The sequence below is a fragment of the Motacilla alba genome, chromosome 4 (genome assembly GCF_015832195.1).
Source record: "Motacilla alba alba isolate MOTALB_02 chromosome 4, Motacilla_alba_V1.0_pri, whole genome shotgun sequence".
Lineage (NCBI taxonomy): Eukaryota > Metazoa > Chordata > Aves > Passeriformes > Motacillidae > Motacilla > Motacilla alba.
The window spans coordinates 14,867,557-14,886,085 of NC_052019.1; the positions used below are offsets into that span (position 1 = coordinate 14,867,557).

General features: G+C 39.7%; 2 protein-coding genes across 9 annotated transcripts in view; one reads left to right on the forward strand and one right to left on the reverse strand.

Moving 5' to 3' along the window:
• CC2D2A (coiled-coil and C2 domain containing 2A) overlaps positions 1–3,219 on the forward strand; it is a 57,481-nt gene extending 54,262 nt beyond the window's left edge. For all 8 annotated transcript variants that reach the window (XM_038134280.1, XM_038134283.1, XM_038134276.1 and 5 more), the window contains one exon: positions 254–3,219. In XM_038134280.1, the coding sequence (XP_037990208.1) occupies positions 254–442 (189 nt within the window). In that variant the 3' untranslated portion in view covers positions 443–3,219. The remainder of the gene's footprint in view (positions 1–253) is intronic.
• Positions 2,861–18,529, reverse strand: part of FBXL5 (F-box and leucine rich repeat protein 5) — a 34,621-nt gene continuing 18,952 nt past the window's right edge. The window contains exons 6-11 of the mRNA XM_038134284.1: positions 17,343–17,468; positions 16,718–16,866; positions 16,451–16,533; positions 13,978–14,700; positions 11,109–11,257; positions 2,861–3,507 (exon numbers count right to left, since the gene is read on the reverse strand). Of these exons, the coding sequence (XP_037990212.1) occupies positions 3,431–3,507; positions 11,109–11,257; positions 13,978–14,700; positions 16,451–16,533; positions 16,718–16,866; positions 17,343–17,468 (1,307 nt within the window). The 3' untranslated portion in view covers positions 2,861–3,430. The remainder of the gene's footprint in view (positions 3,508–11,108; positions 11,258–13,977; positions 14,701–16,450; positions 16,534–16,717; positions 16,867–17,342; positions 17,469–18,529) is intronic.

An 18,529-nucleotide genomic window follows, 5' to 3' on the forward strand; every position in this document is an offset into this window, starting at 1 on the left:
AATTCTAAAGAATTCCAAAGAACTTCACTTTGAACTTAAACCAAATTAAAGAGGAAAAATGGCAGAAGCTTGCCTGAAGTATATGAAAAAGGGAGGTGTTATCAAAATACAAACATAGGTTCTTCTGTTGCATCACCTCAGGCTGGCAATAGAGAAGACAATTGGTTTTACTCAGCATGTAAATTTTTTTTAACTGTGTATTTATTCAGGTGCCTTCATCTTTTCTTCTTACATGTTTTCTTTCTTTTTCCAGGTCTCTGGATTTCCTATTCATATGCCATATTCTGAAGTGAGACCTTTAATAGAAGCTGTACACAGCACAAGAGTTCACACCATTGATGTTTCCAATGTTGAATTTGCTCTGGCTGTGTATATTCATGCTTATCCCCAAAATGTTCTCTCTATATGGATTTATGTTGCTTCACTGGTGCGAAATAGGTAGTATAGACCAGTCTGAATACTGCAAGAAATTTGCTTATATAGGTGTAAATATATGATTTCTCTCACTGCTGAACTATTCCAAGTATCTTAAAAATCAAATGAGAATGTGATTTTTAGTAGCTTTATTTGCCCTAAAAGCACTAATTACTGCTAAGGAAGAAACTGACAGCATTAATTTCCAATACTAATAGGTGATTTTTATATAGTCTTTTATAGCTCCCTGTGGGACCTCACACTCCTTAAGCATTACATATGTCCACATATAAGTGAGAGTGCAGAGTAAAGTGTTTCCTTGGTGTCCCTGTAGCTAGTCAGTTTATCTACAGCTGTTCTTCCTCTTCAAAAGACACTTGTAAATAAAAAATTTCCTCTACCTCAGTTCCTGAATTTTTAGCTATGAATAAATTTCATATACCTAAGAACATCAGTAAAGAGACCAGACTTCAATTTTTGAGGGGCTGCTTCATATCCTGCTCTGTATTTTGTCTGTCTAATGCCAGCACCATTTAATGATGGAAGACATTTTTGTTAGAAGTTAAAGATGAAAGATTTAATAAATATTTTTATTAAACCTTAAGCAGAAGCTCATTCCTTTTATACAAGAATTTTATTAAATTACTTAGGAGTATGAAATCCTTGTCTGCAAGTTAGCAAACTTGCAAGTAGATTTTCAAAAGAATAATTAACTAAAAATCAAATTCTCTTACTAGTGTGTAAGTAGTTGTGCTGTTAATACTGATATACATATCCTTTTCCTGCTGTTATCTTGCTAATCAAACTCTTCAAGTAAAAATTACAGTGGGCTGAGCTTAGGAAGAGTGTTCAGCAGGACCCTGAACTTGCCTTTGTTGAATTCCAGATGGTTCCTTTCTGCCCATCTCTCCAACCTGCCCAGGGCCTTCTGAAGGAAGCGCAGCACTCAGGGGGACCAGCCCAAAGCTCCTCACAGCTTTGTGTTGTCAGTGAACTTGCTGAAGAGGCATCTGGACTCTCATCCCAGTCACTGATGAATAAGTTAGCCCAGTATTGAACCTTGGGGGACACCACCAGTGGCAGGCCTCCAACTAGATCCTATGCCACTGACTACAAACCTCTGGGATCTGCTGTTCAGCCAGGTCCCAATTCACCTCACTGTCCACTCATCCAGTCCACAATTCCTGACCCTATGAGGAGGTTGTGGGAGATGGTGTTGAAAGCCTTGCTGAAGTCAGAGTAGACAATATCTGCTGCTCTCCCCTTATTCCTCCAGGTTTCCCCATAAAAGGCAATCTGGTTGGCCAAGTATGATTTACCTTCAATGAATCCATGCTGACTATTGCTGATCACCTTCCTGTCATCCATGAGAAGAGATGGCCTCCAGAATGAGACACTCCATTACCTTTCCAGGGACAGAGGTCATGCTGACTGGACAGTAGTTCCTTGGGTCCTCCTTCTTGTCCTTTATGAAGACCAGGGTGACATTTGCTTTCTTGCAGTCCTCAGCCACTTCTGCTCTCCATGACCTTTCAAAGATGATCATGAGTGGTGTCACTATAGTGTTTGCCATCTCTCTCACCGCTCATGGATTAGCTCAGAGTCAGGGGCTGTTGCCACCCTTCTACAGGCCCCACTAGCATCACATGATGCTTTGCTGAACACTGCTGGCATCTCCCAAGTTTATTCCATCCTCAGCTATGTCTACACTAGTGTTTTTCTTACCTTACTCTTCAGTTTAGCCTGACCAAGATGGTGGCAAAACTTCCAGTTTATTGTAACCTCCAGCTCTGCCTGCACACTGACTTCCCAGACACTTTTCCCTAGAATCTTGAAAGCTACTATGTCACCATAAATTTGCTCTAAATAAATACTATTCAAAAGAATTTATCCAATTAGGAAAACAGATAAAAATTACTAAGCTTGTATTGTCAGTCCTAAAAATTAGGCAGGATAGGAGAAAGAAAACAACCTGTTTGCCATCTACAAAAGCAGACACCTGCCCTTCATCTGCTGTAGGAAAAACCAGCCTGCAACTGTGCCAACCATGAGCAGGTGGCCAGTGGGCTCTCCCTCATACCACCACCACACACACACTCATGCACTTCTCATCTCTTCCTAGCACGTGTTTCACTAATCACAACAGAATTTCAGCTCCCTGCCAGTCTCTACTGTCCAGAGAGGAATCTTTTTAACTATCAAAGCAAGGGGGAAAATTTATTGCTGTCTTTCACAGAGTTCAGATTAATGAAAATTGACTTCCTTGGAAGCTGTTTCAAAAATGCAACTTAGCAGAGTCATGGGAACCATAAAACCAACCCAAAACCCCCATACATACTGCACAGTTGACAGCTCTGCAACCATGACAACAGCCACCCACATGCCCAACCTCTGCAGCTTCCTGGCATGGCGCTCTAAAAGCACAGATATTCAACCGCTGCACACATTTTTTTATTGGTGGGAATGTTTTATTTATGTCTTTCAAGCCCAAATACAAAACCAAATGCAAAAGGAAGGTGGCAATATCCCTAAATTTGCAATAAAAAGAACAACTTCAGGATGAGAGGAAAGGGGAAGAAACCAGACTCCTAAAGATGTATAATTGTTACCCAAATGCAAACAGTAAAATTAAAACTCTCTGCAGAGGTTTATATTGTACTTACGGATTCAAACTTTAAAAAAAAAGGAAGTCACCTAACACAAAATAATTCAGTAAAGTACAGTTAAGTGCCAAAATTGAATAAAGTGGCATTAAAAAAAAACTGAAGATTTTCCCATCTTCCCCAAATTATGTAAAATAAAACCCAACACCCTTCAAGCCAAATGAGGTTGTGAGATTGTTACAACACTGTACAGTACACTCATAATTAAGATTCTGAAGTTGTGGGCAGGGCCAGGCTAGTACAACAAGTCTCACTCCAAGGATTGTTAACACAAGATGCGAGCTGTAAGTAAAGTGCATGAGAGGAAGCCTGCTCAGCTAAATGAAGTAGACCGAACGATCAGACGTCAGCGGTCATTCGCCAGAGCGGCAGCAGGCCCGAAAACCACACTGCAAATTCTGGCATCCACTGGCGGTTTCAGCATGAGGACCTGCACAAAAACAACAAAACGTTGGAAAAGAAGGAAAGGCCACTCATTTAGATTCATAACTCTCATAAACTAGTGATTTAGAAAACATCTCATTTTTTACAATGCACTACACTTCATTCAGTACCGTGAAATGCTGCCAGTACTATCACGGTGTAAAAACCTCACTTGGAACAGGTATTTTTCAAGAGATTTTTGCTCCACAGCTTAGTGCCATGAAGATAACACATCCCGAATTACACAGAAGTACCATAAGCAACAATAAATGAGAAACTTTATGCAAGCTGCCATAGCTTCAAAACTGAGTGATTTTGACAATGTATTTTTAATTCCCATTTTTCAAATTCAGATGATCATTACCAAAGAAACCATAACCTCCAAAACTCTGTCTGTGGTAGTGGAAAAAGTTTTTTAGCCTGGAAGTATTTTTTTTCTCCATGAACACTTCATGGTTGGCCAGACTCTCACATACTCTTGACTGGAAATTCAAAATTCTATAAACAGAATCAATCACCTTAGCATCACTGCAGTCACCAGAAGCCATAAGGCTGAAAATGAGCCATTCATAAAAAAGAATGAGTTGCAAGCACAGAAAGCACAAACCAACACTGTAACTCTACCCACCTCCACTTACCTTCGCTTTCTCCTTTCATGTAAAATGTTAAAGTGACCATGAGATAAGAAATTACTGTATTTATTCAAACAGGGTTTTATTTCCTGCAGCCATATGCCTGCTTTGAGACCCACTTACACTCAGGCTGCCTGAACTCTGGCAGCCAACAAACACTGGAAGTGGGTTGCTGAGCCAACTCAAACAAGCTGGTGAAGACCTAACCAGGACAACACAAATTTTCCCCATTTATATGAGAAACAAATCAACAAATATTAAAGGTGTTTTTAATGGATTTAGAAATTCTAACAAAATCTTTTAATGAATTAGGGCACCATGCCATATCTGGTGCTTTTTTCCCTCCTTCAACAGTAAAGCCATAATTCAAATAATTTGCAATAATCTGGGGTCTTGAAACCAGCTTCCTACTTCATGCCACAGACCAATAAGCAACACTCTATGCTGAAAATAAGGATACATGAGACTGAAAAAAACCTGAAACTGCAATGAAAGACTACAGTTACAGTATAGTGAACTTTTCACTGGTCAATAAACTCATTTTCCTTTTCAAATCTTTTTATTCATCTGAACTAAATTTTGATCCTCCACATCACTTACAAGCTAGAGTTTGAAAGCTTCTTCATAAGTCCGTTAGAAAGAAGACTCGGAGCCTCTGAACAGCTGGTTTGGGAGAGCACGTTCTGTGCAGCAGCATTTTCCAAGTCGTAGCTGACTTTCCCCAGCACTGCCACAGCTACACAGCATAGCAGTGATTCTGAAGCAACTGTCACATTTCTAGCAAAATGCTTGTTGACAAAACATACAGAACCATAACATCCCAAGAAAGGGAATTCTAAGTAAAATTTAATACGGTTTTCCATCCTTTTCTCGCTCATTTTGTTATTCCTCATGCTCCTAACTGGAACATAACCAGCTTCTAGGTGTGACGAATGCTCCATCTAACACTACCCTCACCACTGGCAGCAGCAAGTGGTGTCTAGGGACATGATATAAGCCTATCATGCACACCTTCTGTGTTTGTCCAGCAACCTTAACTGTTCCATCAGGGACACCGAAGTCCATTTCCTTCAGTACTTGTTTATGGCTCAGTTATGTATGCAGGTTTTTAACCTCTTTTTAAACCTCTTTCCAAAATTCTCCACAGGACCAAGTTCCAAAAGTTCACTACACTGTGCATCTGTGTAAAATTCGCCCAGTGCCCCTGAGCTCTAACACGGCAAAATTTGGAGAATTACCACTGCACATTCACCTCATCTACCGCTTTCCCAGTTCTGTAACAGTCATGCCCCCTTTTCAGCCATCTTATTCCCAGATTGAACATCCAAGCCTTTGAGTGTTCAGTTCCCTAACTTTTTAGAAGGCCTCTTCTGTATCTTCTGTAACTCCAGTGTATACTCTCCTCAGGATGGGGAGACCAAACCCATCATGCAGTGCTCCACATGTGAGTGCCCCAAGGCTTCCAGGACCATGCACAGCACCCTCTATCTTGTTCTCACCACCCTGACGATGGTAACATTGGTGGCTTTTTGGCTGCTGCTGCAAATAGGAAAGATCTCAGAATTAGCACCAACAGCTCTCCGAAATCATTATCTGCACACTGCACCTGCCAGCTCTGAATTCTGTTTCATGCAATCACAGTTTGATTATTCCCAGCCACCCAGATCTTCAAAAGAGATACAGCTACAGCAAAGCTTCTGGAAATCATCAGCATCACTATCATTACTTGAAGACCACAGAGCACCACTCAAAAACATGGAAACTACTGTGTGCATTTCTTATACCACAGCACAAGGGAAATGCTGAGGAACACTGATCTCAGCACAGAACTCTTGGGAGGGGAACAGGGAGAAAGCTGTTACCTCCCAGATTCCTCTCCTGAACAGTGACCATAAAGCCCTTTCTTCCCTCTCTTCCTATCCTTTAGTTAGCTTTCAGTTTTTAAATTTAAACCACTCTAACAACAACTTAAGACCTGAAAAACATGGATATTTCTAAGTAAATTGGACCATCTGAAATGCTTTGATGTTCATTTCCCAATTTATTAGGCACTGACTTACAAATTACATTAAGCATATCACAGTGAAATTTCACCCTTCTTCCTACACTGCATTTCTTGCCCCATGTCTAATCCTCATACCACCACTAACTTTCCTTTATAGCCTGAAATGAAGAATTCAGATAAAATGAAACATTCAGGGTTCAACCGCATCTTCTGAAATCTGCCCTCCCGGTACTCTTTCTTAGCATACATGGGCAATTCCCATCATTTGGAAGGTGTTCTATGCTCTTATTATAACAAGGTAGTAAGTATCATTAATGGTTCTTTTAACAGGAAGGCTATCTGAGTTTGAGTTATTTATGATTTGACATGTCAATTGATTTCCTCCATCATAAGTAATTTACCTCCTCTATAAAATCCCTAGTGCTTAGTTTGCTCTTTGGAGCATTTAGAACAGACAGCAAAATTCAAATGCCCTTATTTTTTATAGCCATGGACACTGGGTTTGTTTCCCTGGCTTTATTTACTACCATTGACCTTTGGCTACATCTCTTTGGCTTTGTAACCTCTGACTTCCCCAGTCTTTGCTACTGACCTGTTTTGGACTAGACTTTGTTTTAGAATTCTCTCTGTTTAAATTCAAATGGCCTCTTTAATCTTGCCAAAAGAACACTGTCTTCTGTTTTCTCTGGACTCTGTATATGAGGTCTCCAACTCCTCTCACCTCACTGATGCATTTAGGTTAAGCAATACGGTAACTGCATATATTCCTTTTGTATTGTCCAGTGTGATGGTCATTTCAACCTAACAGTGGAGATGAATCACTTCCATAGAATCACAGGATAGTTTGGGTTGGAAGGGACCTTTAAAAGTCATCTAGTTACAACCACCTTGAAAGAATTAGGCACATCTTCAACTAGGTAAGGTTGCTCAGAAACCCCATTCAGTCTAACCCGAAATGTGTCCAGGGATGAGTCTTGCACCACCTTTCTGGGCAACCTGTTCCACTATCTCCCATCTTCATGCGCCCATGATTGCTTTCAGCACAGCCCAGTTAGCAATGCACTGGGCACTGCAATTTCACACACTGCACACTTTGAGGACCAGCTGATGATTTGAATGAACTTTGACAGTTTTGATGGGCAGGTATAGCAAGCAACCACTGGGTGTTTGCAATGCCGGGTTCTGGCTCATGTGATAAAACATCTTGACAGAGATGAGCCAGATACCATCACTGCTGGACTTAACAAGGAGCCCAAAATGTAGTCTTTTAAAACAACATGTGATGGAAGTGTGGGGAAGGAACAGTACATGCAGTGGATCATAAAGAGAAGTGTATTTCCCTCTGTGAAAGCGTAGTAAGTGCTAGCAGTGAAGTGCTAAATTACATGTGTTTTGGGTTCACCTGGGAAAGCAAAGTCAATCAGATTCTCATCTAACCTGCCACAGTCCAGGTTATTGGTTTAGTTACTTCTAAACTGGATTACTGTAATGCTCTTTACATGCACATCTGATTACTCAGATGCTTAGGGGACTCAGAATAGAGGTGAGGTCTGTTTACTTGTGGTGAATGTATAAACACGTTTGGTAATGTAGGAGAGGAGCAGAGCTATTTGATTACTCCATTTTGTTACATGTACTAGTAGAACGAAAATTAGTCAGAATTCCCTAGAATGAATTTTGGCATTCCACCAAGAACAAATGACAACACGGAGCAAGACCATAGTAAAAGAACCTCTCCTGCCAGAGCTACTGGCTGCCACAACCATATAATATCCTTTCAGAGATTTGTGAGTACACTGGTAATCTGTAGAATTTAGACTGAGACCTAATTCTTGGAACACTGTGTTCCCACGTAAGTCTGCACACAGTAGTCCATACACCTTAAAAGAACTTGTGAAGTCTTGGCTTGACTGCTGAAAGACAGAGCAACTATGAGCAGTGACTTGTAAATGCCGAAAGAGTGAATAATTAGAATAAAACTTTATTTCATTAATGCCCCATTTCTTTAATTACAGAACCTGAGGACTACATAATTAAAAAAAAACAAACTCTAGAAACTGAATCATACTTAAATGCTGCAAAGAGCTACTGCTGCAGAAATTAAGGAGCCTCATTTTTCTAATGCCAAAGCTGAAAGCACTCCAGGCTTTGAAATGGAGAAACGAGTCAGAAGAATGAACACAGCTGGACAAAACAGCCTTAGGACAATAAGAACTCAGTGGCAAGATGTAACTCAAACATTAAACTCTTCTTGCTGAGTTCAGTGTGATCCACAACCAAATTTGTTTTAGACAAATGAAATCAGCCATTAGAAGGGATGTACATTGACAGATTTGTTTTCAGCTGCAGCTGAGGGTTATCTAACTCCAAGTCTCCAGCACTGTGAAAAACATAAGAGATCCTAAACATTAGTATGCAAACCAAAAACTGAAGTGAAGCTAACAGTAAACAAACACAAAATAGATGTGAAAGTGTATGCAATTTCATGGTTTCTGGTCATAAAAACTGTACCATGTTACTGCAGTGCAACAGCAGTCAGACTTAACTACTTCACCATAGCTGCTCTACTTTTCTAGTCTTGCTCTACTAAAAAGGTAGAACAGCACCTGCTGAAAATACAAAAATTGCAACCAATGTGCCTACCAAACATGTGCAACAAGCCCTCCACAAAGACATTCCAATGAAGCTGGATTAGGCTTTAGTGTTTATAGGAAAAAAAAAATCTGAAAAAAGCTGCAGGTAAAAGTAAAGCCCTTATTCATCAGCAGATGACAAAGTTGTATCTTTATAATTCATAGATGGCTACATTCCATGCTGCTGGCTCGATTTTTTTTTCTGCAAGACCGACAGGTTTTCCAATCTCTGATCCCAGAGTACAACTCCTTCTCTGAAAACAATCACTGATAAGCTGATGGGCAAAGAAAATTATTCTGTACATGCTTACACATCAGTACACTTTGTGCAGCAGTCAGTAATACAATCTGTAAATGTGCAAATAAACAAACAGCTTCAGATATGGATTGATTTAAATGAAACAGCTACTGCTTTCCCTAGTTACTTTAGAAATGCCAAATGATACAGAAACAGCTGCTGCAGGAATCCCGCTGCCCACAGAATGGAACAACACATCAGTTTCACACTGAACAGCTCTATCACAATGAAGTTTGATTGAAAATGCAAGAAACAAAACCCAGACCAAACTGCAGGGAATTCATTTATAAAGGCTACTTTCCATAAAGCCATAAACTTCTGAGATGACATTAGTTCTCAACAGATGTAAGAAGTCAGACCATTACAGGCTCACTGTCCTGTGCACTCCTCTCTACAGGAATAACTGTTGATCCAAAGGCATCAATGATGCTTTAGAGAACTAAGCAGAGCTTATAGGCTCACAGATTCCAGCAGGCAGTAAAAGAAAGGAAATAAACAGGAAGAGGATCAGAAAACTTTACAGAATAATTCAAAAATATTGTTTAAATTTAAATAATTTCTTGAGGATACTATGAAACAGCCAAGCTTTAAAGTGGTGGACTCACACACAGATTTGGGCATTGTAAACTAATACAAAGACATTATGGTGTATTTTATAGAGACAAGATGAAAACCAGAAATGTCTGAGGACAAATTATGTCTGATCTTACTGAGAGAGTATAAACAGAGGAAAAGTAGCAAGCAAGCAGATGTAAAAGGAACAGGATTCTAACTGCTCTTTGAAGACATCTTTAAACTCAACATAATGCAGGAAAGAGAGTCGGTGAAGGATTTTAAAAAAAAGAACATTAAAATTTTCAGGTGGAAATGAAAGACAACAGAAAATAGATTTTTAAATGCTGTAGTCTAGACAGAATGCAAGCAAGTAATAAAAAGCAAGTGTCTCAAAAAAAAAAGCAGTGTCAAAAAAGTGCATAAAGTGCAAAAATTATGGAAACAAGATAATAAGATTTAATACTTTCACTTCTAATATTACGATCCAATCCAAGTGGATCATTTTGTATCAATTTCAATGGATTGAATACTGAAATATCAGTACAGATTTACTTGCAATACCAAAGCTCTGGCATCTGATAGCCAGGCTAGGGCTGCATTTCAATACAGATGCAAATTATTGAGCTGGACACCAAGAACTACCAGGTAATACAATTTTGGTTTACACACAATTAGATGTACAGGCCTGTGAACATGGTTATCATCTTTCTCCCTTGCCTTCTGTTGCACTTACCTGTTTTAAATTCACACATGGAATACCAGTCACGCCATGGCTCCCATCTCTAATGCTAGGAATGCTTACTGGACTTAATAGAGTGAATTCCAGTGTGGTAAACACTGAAAAGACTTGCACCATGAACTGATTTATGCATTTATACAGATCCTTCTCCAGCTTAGATCCATCCCTAAGTTACTGACTCAAGCAAAACCAGAAAAAAAACTGAATTACATTTTCCATAAGGACATGTGATGGTAGAATCAAAAATATCCTATACCAAAACTAGTGCAATATGGGAGGTTTGCATGGCAAAATACATGTCATTGGTTTCCTAAAAATCCCTGCTTTGGTACCAACCTAATGAAGGCTCTGTCTGAGGTTATGACCATACAGAAAACATACAACTGCATGTTTACAGTGGAAATATGGACAGGGCAAGTGTGTAATAGCAGCTATATGGAGACTTACTTTACTTACTTTCTACCCCTATTAATTATGCTAAACTAAGTTAAGAGATACAGGCACTAAAAATGCTTTCCTATGTAATACAGAACTGTAGTAGTGTTAAAAAAAAAAAAAAGAAAAAAAAACAAACCACCACAAAATTCTCATTTAACAGTCATAATTTTGTAATTAATCTGTGAAACTCAGTGCTACACAGACATTAAAAAAAGGTGAGGTTTTGGTAGTTCTTTTTCTTTAAAAAATTCCCTACCCCCGAGCATCACTCCCCAGAAAAGCATCACATCTTCCTAGAAAGACATTACCGTTAATGTTGTCACAGTAGTAAAAGTGTTCATCTTTTAGAGAGGGGCACGCAGAAACCAACTCCTGCAGGCCTGCACCAGTTACAGTGAGACACCCCGAGAGGTTCAGGTGCTCCAAATGCGGCAGTCCTCCTCCCAGAGTCAAAGCCCTGTGGACACACAGAACAGATGCGTTAGGAGCCCGCACGGCAAGCGCTGACAAGCGCCCCGCTGCATCACCCCAGCACAGACCTACTGCACCTCCTAATGAACCACTGAGTTTTAAACCTGGCACTTCTATACTCTCTTTTAAAGGAGGATCACCCCTGAGCCACATAACAGACTTGAAAAGATTTCTACAGAAGCTAACAATTCCACAGACAGACTTTAGAGGGAAAGCACTTTTTTTATGGATAACACCAGAGATGACTATTTCAAAGAACTACAAAGCCATTCTTCTCCAAAATACCAAGTATCTTGTTAACTCCTTCAGGGTGATGTATATTCCTCATCTCACACTAAAACATGACACTCACAAGTTTGGTGCATTATGCTTCCCAAAGTTTTACCCTTTTTTTGGTAAACTTACTTTGGAATCCAAATTTGTGTTTTTCTAGGACTGACAGCAGAGCTTTCTCTCTGCCAAAATACCATCTTATTGTTCAAATGTAATTCTGTAGCGTTCTCTGAGTGCAAGAGAATTTGGCTGCTGATTCAACAGGCACATAGCAATACTCCATGTGAACCTGCTCTCTTCTCTGTGAGCCCACAGAGCAGCCAGCCCAAGTTCAAGCAGAAACAAGCTGACTCACCTGAAAAAAGCCACCAGGCTTGAATCACCAAACTGCAGACTCAAGCCAGGACTTAAAACTGAAGATGCCTTCAGAGCATCACTGTACATGCTTCTCCTGTCAGCAGGGAGAAGTAGAACTGCAGGCCACAGAACCAGCTATCAGGTAACAACTTATATGAAGTAAATGGACTGGCATGTGTTTGTATTAGGGGACTTCACTCTCTTTCCCCAGGGACTCCAAGTATTCTTGTGACTACAAGAAGCACTTGTTGCAACACACTCTCAGCTCCTAAATACTTTCACCCAAAAACACCAATGGGAAACCAGCAATGCAATAAAACTCTGGCTGTGACTCAGTGACCAAATCTGCCTTTGCTCCCACACTACTGAGTCATGAAAAACCAGACCAGTAACATGTAAAATACACACAGCACAACCTAATCAGCACCTGACAAAATTTGTCAGGACAAGTCCACTGCAACACTTGAAGAGAAACAAGCTCCAACACAAGCCCAGATATCTGAAGCACCCCCTGAGGAAGGGTAACACTGGTGAGTGAGTGTCAGAAGAATCACAAGACATCAGAATAGCTGGTACTTGTGAACATCAAACAGGGACAGACTCTCAGGAGAGACAAAACTGATGCCAGCAGCACCTCACACTACTCCTCAGTTTACTAGAGCAAACAGCACAGAAATGCACGAAGTCTTCCCACACCAAGAAGCTTAAATTAGCCCTAAGTGCTGCAGTACACCTGAGCGGGAGGCTGCAAGTACCCCAGCCTCATCCCATTTTCAGTATGAAGCAGTAACTACATTTTTCTGACAATACAAAGTATAAGGGGCAAATAGCAAACAGAAAATTCTGTAACTCATGAAGCCATTTCAATGTTCAAGTCAAACATTTTTTCTCCTCCTTTAACTGTTATATGAGGCTGTATTGAACATGCTGTACTGCACATACAGAATAATCACAGAATCATGTGGGTTGGAAAAGACTCTTGGGATAATCACATCCAACTGTTAAACCAGCACTTCCAAATCCACCACTAACAACAGCACCATGTGTCACATCCTTTGAATACCTCCAGGTATGCCACTTCCCATGGCAGCCTCTTCCAATGCTTGAAAACCCTTTCAGTGAAGAATTTTTTCCTAATGGCCAATCTAAACATCCTCTGGTGCAACTTGAGGCCATTTTCTCTCCTTACTTGAGAGAAGAGACTGACTCCCACCTGGCTACAGCCTCCTTTCAGGTGGTTGTGAAGAGCAGGAAGATCACCCCTGAGCCTCCTTTTCTCCAGGCTGAGCCCCCCTAGCCACTCCTTAGCAGATCCTGTGTTCTAGACTCTTCCCTAGCTCCACTGCCCTTCTCTGGAAGTCCAGCCTTTCTTGCAGTGAGGGGCCCAAAAGTGAGCACAGGATTCAAGGTGCGGCCTCACCAGTGTCAAGAACAAAGGGATGGTCACTGCCGTAGTCCTGAGCACACTATTGCTGGTACAGGCCAGGTGCCACCTGGGCACAGCTGGCTCGTGTTCAGTCTGTCAAACAGCACCCTCAGCTCCTTTTCTACCAGGCTGCTTTCCAGCCACTCTGCCCCAGCCTGTAGCACTGCCCAAGGGCAGGACCTGGTAATTCATCTCATTGAACAAACAACTGGCCTCAGCCCATTGATTCACCCTGTCCCTAAATTATATTGTTATCCAGACAGGTTAATCAAGATGTTACTCCAGTTTTACAGAATTTCAAGCATACCGCAGGCATAATGAAAACAATAGTGAATCAACACAATTTCTTAACAATAAATCACTAACAAATCTAAAAGCATTAATATTGTCTAGAGCAACAAATTCACAAAAATACTTGACTTCAGAAGACAGATATAAAAGATTTTTACTGTTATCTCCAAAAGAAAAGCTGGAAAAAGTTTTCAAGTCTAGTACTGTAACTATTTAAGAGGGAAAGACCACTTAAAACTTACCAGTTTCTTCAATAAAAATGTTTCTACTGAAATGAGGCAGATTTGTCCCAGAATGGCCCAACAAATAAAATCAGAAAACATATCCTGCAGCGAAATAGTTTGAAAATGTCTCCTCACCTGAGAGCACGGTCTGTTATCTGGTAACAGCCTGAAAGACTGAGAAACTGAAGAACTCGTGCAGTCTCTTCTTCTGTTTTTTCACTCCCAGAGTATGCAGAGTCTTTTTTCTCTGACTGTTTAGTCCTTATTGGCTTTCTACACAGTGCAGAGGACTCTGGAAGTGCTCGAATAGTTCTTAGTGCTGTCCCAGCACAACAAAATGAGTGACCGCAGTAAATCAAGTCAGTAGAAGCACAGTGCTGCTGCCACCCTCTAGTCCTTAACCCATAAATGTCTCTATTGTAGCACAATGCAGAACAATTAATATGGGATGTTGGTTCCGTAAGACAAAATCCTTCAACATTCCTGTGTCTCCACTCTGCAGCATCTTCAATGTCAGCTAAATCATCTGCATCTAGCATCCACACATAAGCAGAACTGAAGTTTTCTGAGCTGTCAGGTTTAGTCCAGTGCTGTTCATCATTTCCTCCCTGAATGAGATTTTCATTGCTGATTTCATGCAAACCATTATACTTCTGGTTGGACTGCAGAGGAATCTCTCTGTTTTTCCACAAAGTCTTAGCGTTCCTGTTCCTGCAGCTTTTCAGAATACCTCTGGTATGATGAGTTGATATGATACCCAGTGCTCTGGAAATCCTCTCTATAGCCACATCTGTAATTTTTTCACATCCAGACAGATCAAGGTGGCGCAGATTTTGACAATACCCAACTGAACACCAACTGAAATCAGGGGAGAAAAAGAAAAGTGGTTTGGCTGAGTGGTGATGGTTGAGCTTTTTTAGGTTTTGCTCAGAAGCAGCTGGTAAAGCTAAAAGTATGAAAAAATACTTCACAAGTAAAGTACTTTTATTAATTCACATAATATACAAAGACAGATTACCCAGACAGATTAGATTTGATACTCCAAGTGCTCTGTAAAAATTAAGTGCCTAGAAAAATTAAGTCTAGAGAAACATGAAATCATTCATGAATCAGTAACAACTTATATTTCTCCATGTACTGAGACTTAAAAGAAGTCCAAAGTTGCTATATACTGAATAAATGTTTGAATAATAGATCAGACTGCAAGCACCAAATACACACATAACAATTTCTAAAACCAAGTGCATTATACTCACCAGAAGCTACCAAGAGACATCTGAGTTACTAAACATCAAAGTTACTTCTCAAAAGGCTGAAAATACTGAACTAGCAGATTTCACTCCACCAAAAATACATCTGAGATTCCACACTCAGTTTGAAGTATTGTAACAGCTGTAATTTCTAGAATTTTGAGTTTCTCAAGCTTGGCTGAAATGCCAGTGTACTTAGATCGTACGTCCTCCTGTCCTTTCCCATTTCTCCTAGGAATACTAGATGGATTCCTGGAACAGAACCTATGTTTCTAATTATTCCATCATTAATTAAAAATCAGACTTTTTCATTTTAACAAAAGCTTACTCCCTTAGTCTTACCTTTTTCAAGTGAACAGAAATTTTATCTACAGTAATATTTTTACATTATTAGTTATAAAATATGTAAGTGATTTAACTGACCTTTATCTATCCACAGTTAATGTTACTATCATTTATTTCTTTAAGTAAATTTACTATAAGTAAATTTATATTAAATTTTAATTTATAGAAATACTTTAATTTATCTGATTTTACTATAAATTTACTATAACTAATTTACTTCTATAAGTGATTATTTATATTTAGAGCAAGACAAACTCATTTTCTGAGTTACAAATTGGAGTGTTGTAAATATAGATATATGATGAGCAGCAAATAAGGTAAATTTCACTAGATACTAACTTCTGAGCCCTGAAAATTCTATAAAGCTTTTCTTTCAAATAAAACTTCTTATACAAGCTGCAGGATGTTGCTACCAGCATCCATGCTGGTAAGATTTTGTGTGGTGTTCACACTGAAATACCCACTGAGTTTCAATACCACAGTAGGACCCACAGGTGCAGGTTTTGCATCCATACACCATTCCACTGACATCAATGACATTTCTGCAGTAACACTCAGGAATCCACAGACAATACACCTAAGCCTCAGAGCTTTGCCTATTGTTTGATTTGAGTGTCTGAAACAGCAGTATTCCACACCCTACCAGCTATAGCAGGCCAAGAGAACTTCCTTAAGTGAGCAACTCCATAAAAATCTATGGACAATTTCTTAATACTAGAGCAAAGCCACAACTATTGTTATGGGTACGTACACACTGAAAGGTAAAAAGCATCCAATAGTGAAGACACAGAATTTTAAATGGCCACTACAAAGTTACATGTTTTACTTGGTATTTTAGTGATTTGTTACCTTGGTTTAGTTCTTAGTCACAAGTCACATGGGAGTTACTAATTTGCTTTCTCTTTGTTTCTTTCATTCTTGGCAACGGACTAAGAAATGTTTGAATGTTTCCACCCCACACTCAAAAACCTGGATTATAAGTTTTTTTTTAAAGGAAACAACAATTATCTAACCTTTCAAATACAGAGTCTGAAATATCAGTTTGAGTGAGATCCAAATATTCCAAGTTGGGGCAAAGCTCCAAGATCTGTCTAACCTGAAAAAAGAAAGGAAAATAATCTGTAAAGATACAAGCCACTAAGGCTGCACACAGAGTCTAGAGACAACTTACAAATTAGCATTGTTTTGGACTGCAACCCACTCACACTACCCCAACACGTCAGTTATTAATTAAAGACTGCACAGCCACAATTATTAAATGCAAGTTTCAAATTACACACCATTTTGCTGGACGCTGCAGAACTGTAGGCCAATACCAGTGTCTTCACTGAGGAGCCTACAAGCGGGAGGACATGATGAATTAGGCCATGAAGTAGACGTTTTTCCATTTGGGCTATATTAATGGCCAGTGAATCTTCAGCTGCTTCTTCTGCAAAATAAACCCAGAGAGAAAGATTTAAAATCATGAAAGGACTTGGAGAAATATCTACTACAGGTTGTGTACTGCTCAAGGCAGCCTGGGGCAGCTGTTTCCAACAACTTCCTTTAGATATCAAAATACCATCTCACTATCTCAGGGCATTTCATAAATCTAGCTAGCTAGCTGTGATTTAAATGCTTAGGGCAAGTTTTAAATCAAGCCTAGAGTGCATCATGATGCAAGATGATTCATCCAAACTTTCTGAAGAGATGAAGCCTAACCTGTACCTTCAGACACATCCCCATAACTCTTCCACCTCCTCTCATGTTTGCTCTTTCCTAGAAAAATTAATTCCGGTCATTAAAATCAGATGCCTGCTTCTCTCCTACCAACTCCATCTCCCTTTTTTTCCACTCAGCTTGTTTCTTACAGCTATGTCATCTTGAGGAAAAAAAAAACACTTCACCAAAATAAATTTTACCTACCAGATTCATCTATGTCAGCATCTTCATCCCATTCCTGGAAAGCACGACTTTCATCTTTTCTGTTTTTCACCCATTCCTCATCAGGTTCAGTCTCAGTATCTGCTGCAGGACCACTATACCAATCACCTACTCACCACCATCCCCCAAAAACAAGGAAAACAAAGTTAATAAAAATTTCTCACCACAGCAGAAATCAACACTGAAAGATTTTCAGTATACTGTGACCTGATTTAAGAGACATAAATGAATTTTGAATTCATCTCAACTAAGGCTGGACTAAATCTTAAGGATAAAGATCAAACAAAGAATTAAGCTTCAAAAGACTATTAGAACAGTTTCAGTACCATCCCAGAACTCACAGCCTATTATGCCTGTCCGAGACACGCCTGCTGTCCTCACTTGCTTAGTAGGGACCAATATGTTCACAAAAATAACAGAAACACTCATGGAATATTTGGACTGTCTAGGTGCAAGTTCCTTCTGGTGAATAAATCTCTCTTTTCCTCTGGAATACCACAAATATACAGTTAACCAGCCTGATTTTAGTCTCTGCACGTGACAACTCCAAGATGAGAAAAAACCAAATTCCGAAAGTGTGGAAACCCAGAGTACCAGGAATATTTCTCTGTTTGCTCTGGGGTGCCCTGACCCCCAGGGGAGCACTGACTTTGGCCCTCATTCATGGAGAAAGTTTCCTAGACTTCAAGATAGACTAGAATCCACAAAAGTCTGAAATAGATTATAGAGAGTAGTGTAGGTGTATCACTTGGTAAGAAATTTAGGTTTTGGGATCAGTTATTGGGTTAAAAAGGAAAATAATCTAGGTGTCAGTTCTTAATTGGATAGTTTAGTCTTAAAAAAGACCTTGTAACAAGAGATAGTTAGCCATTTTGTGCCTTCTAATGAAAAGCTGCCAAACTCATGGTTCTGAGACTGTTTTACTGATAAGAAATACTAAACACTTGAGTCCGAACATGAACTACCATCTCAAGTGCCTTCAATCCAGACTCAGAGAAACTGATACGAAAGTATCCTACTTAAAACAGCTGCAGAATACTTGCAACATACATATGACTCAAATCAATACACAATCATTTTTTAGAACATCTGGATGAATGTGAAGATCAGCAACAGCTCGCTGTTTCAGCTGGTGGAGCAGCCCTTCCCTCTTGAGGTTACTGCACAGG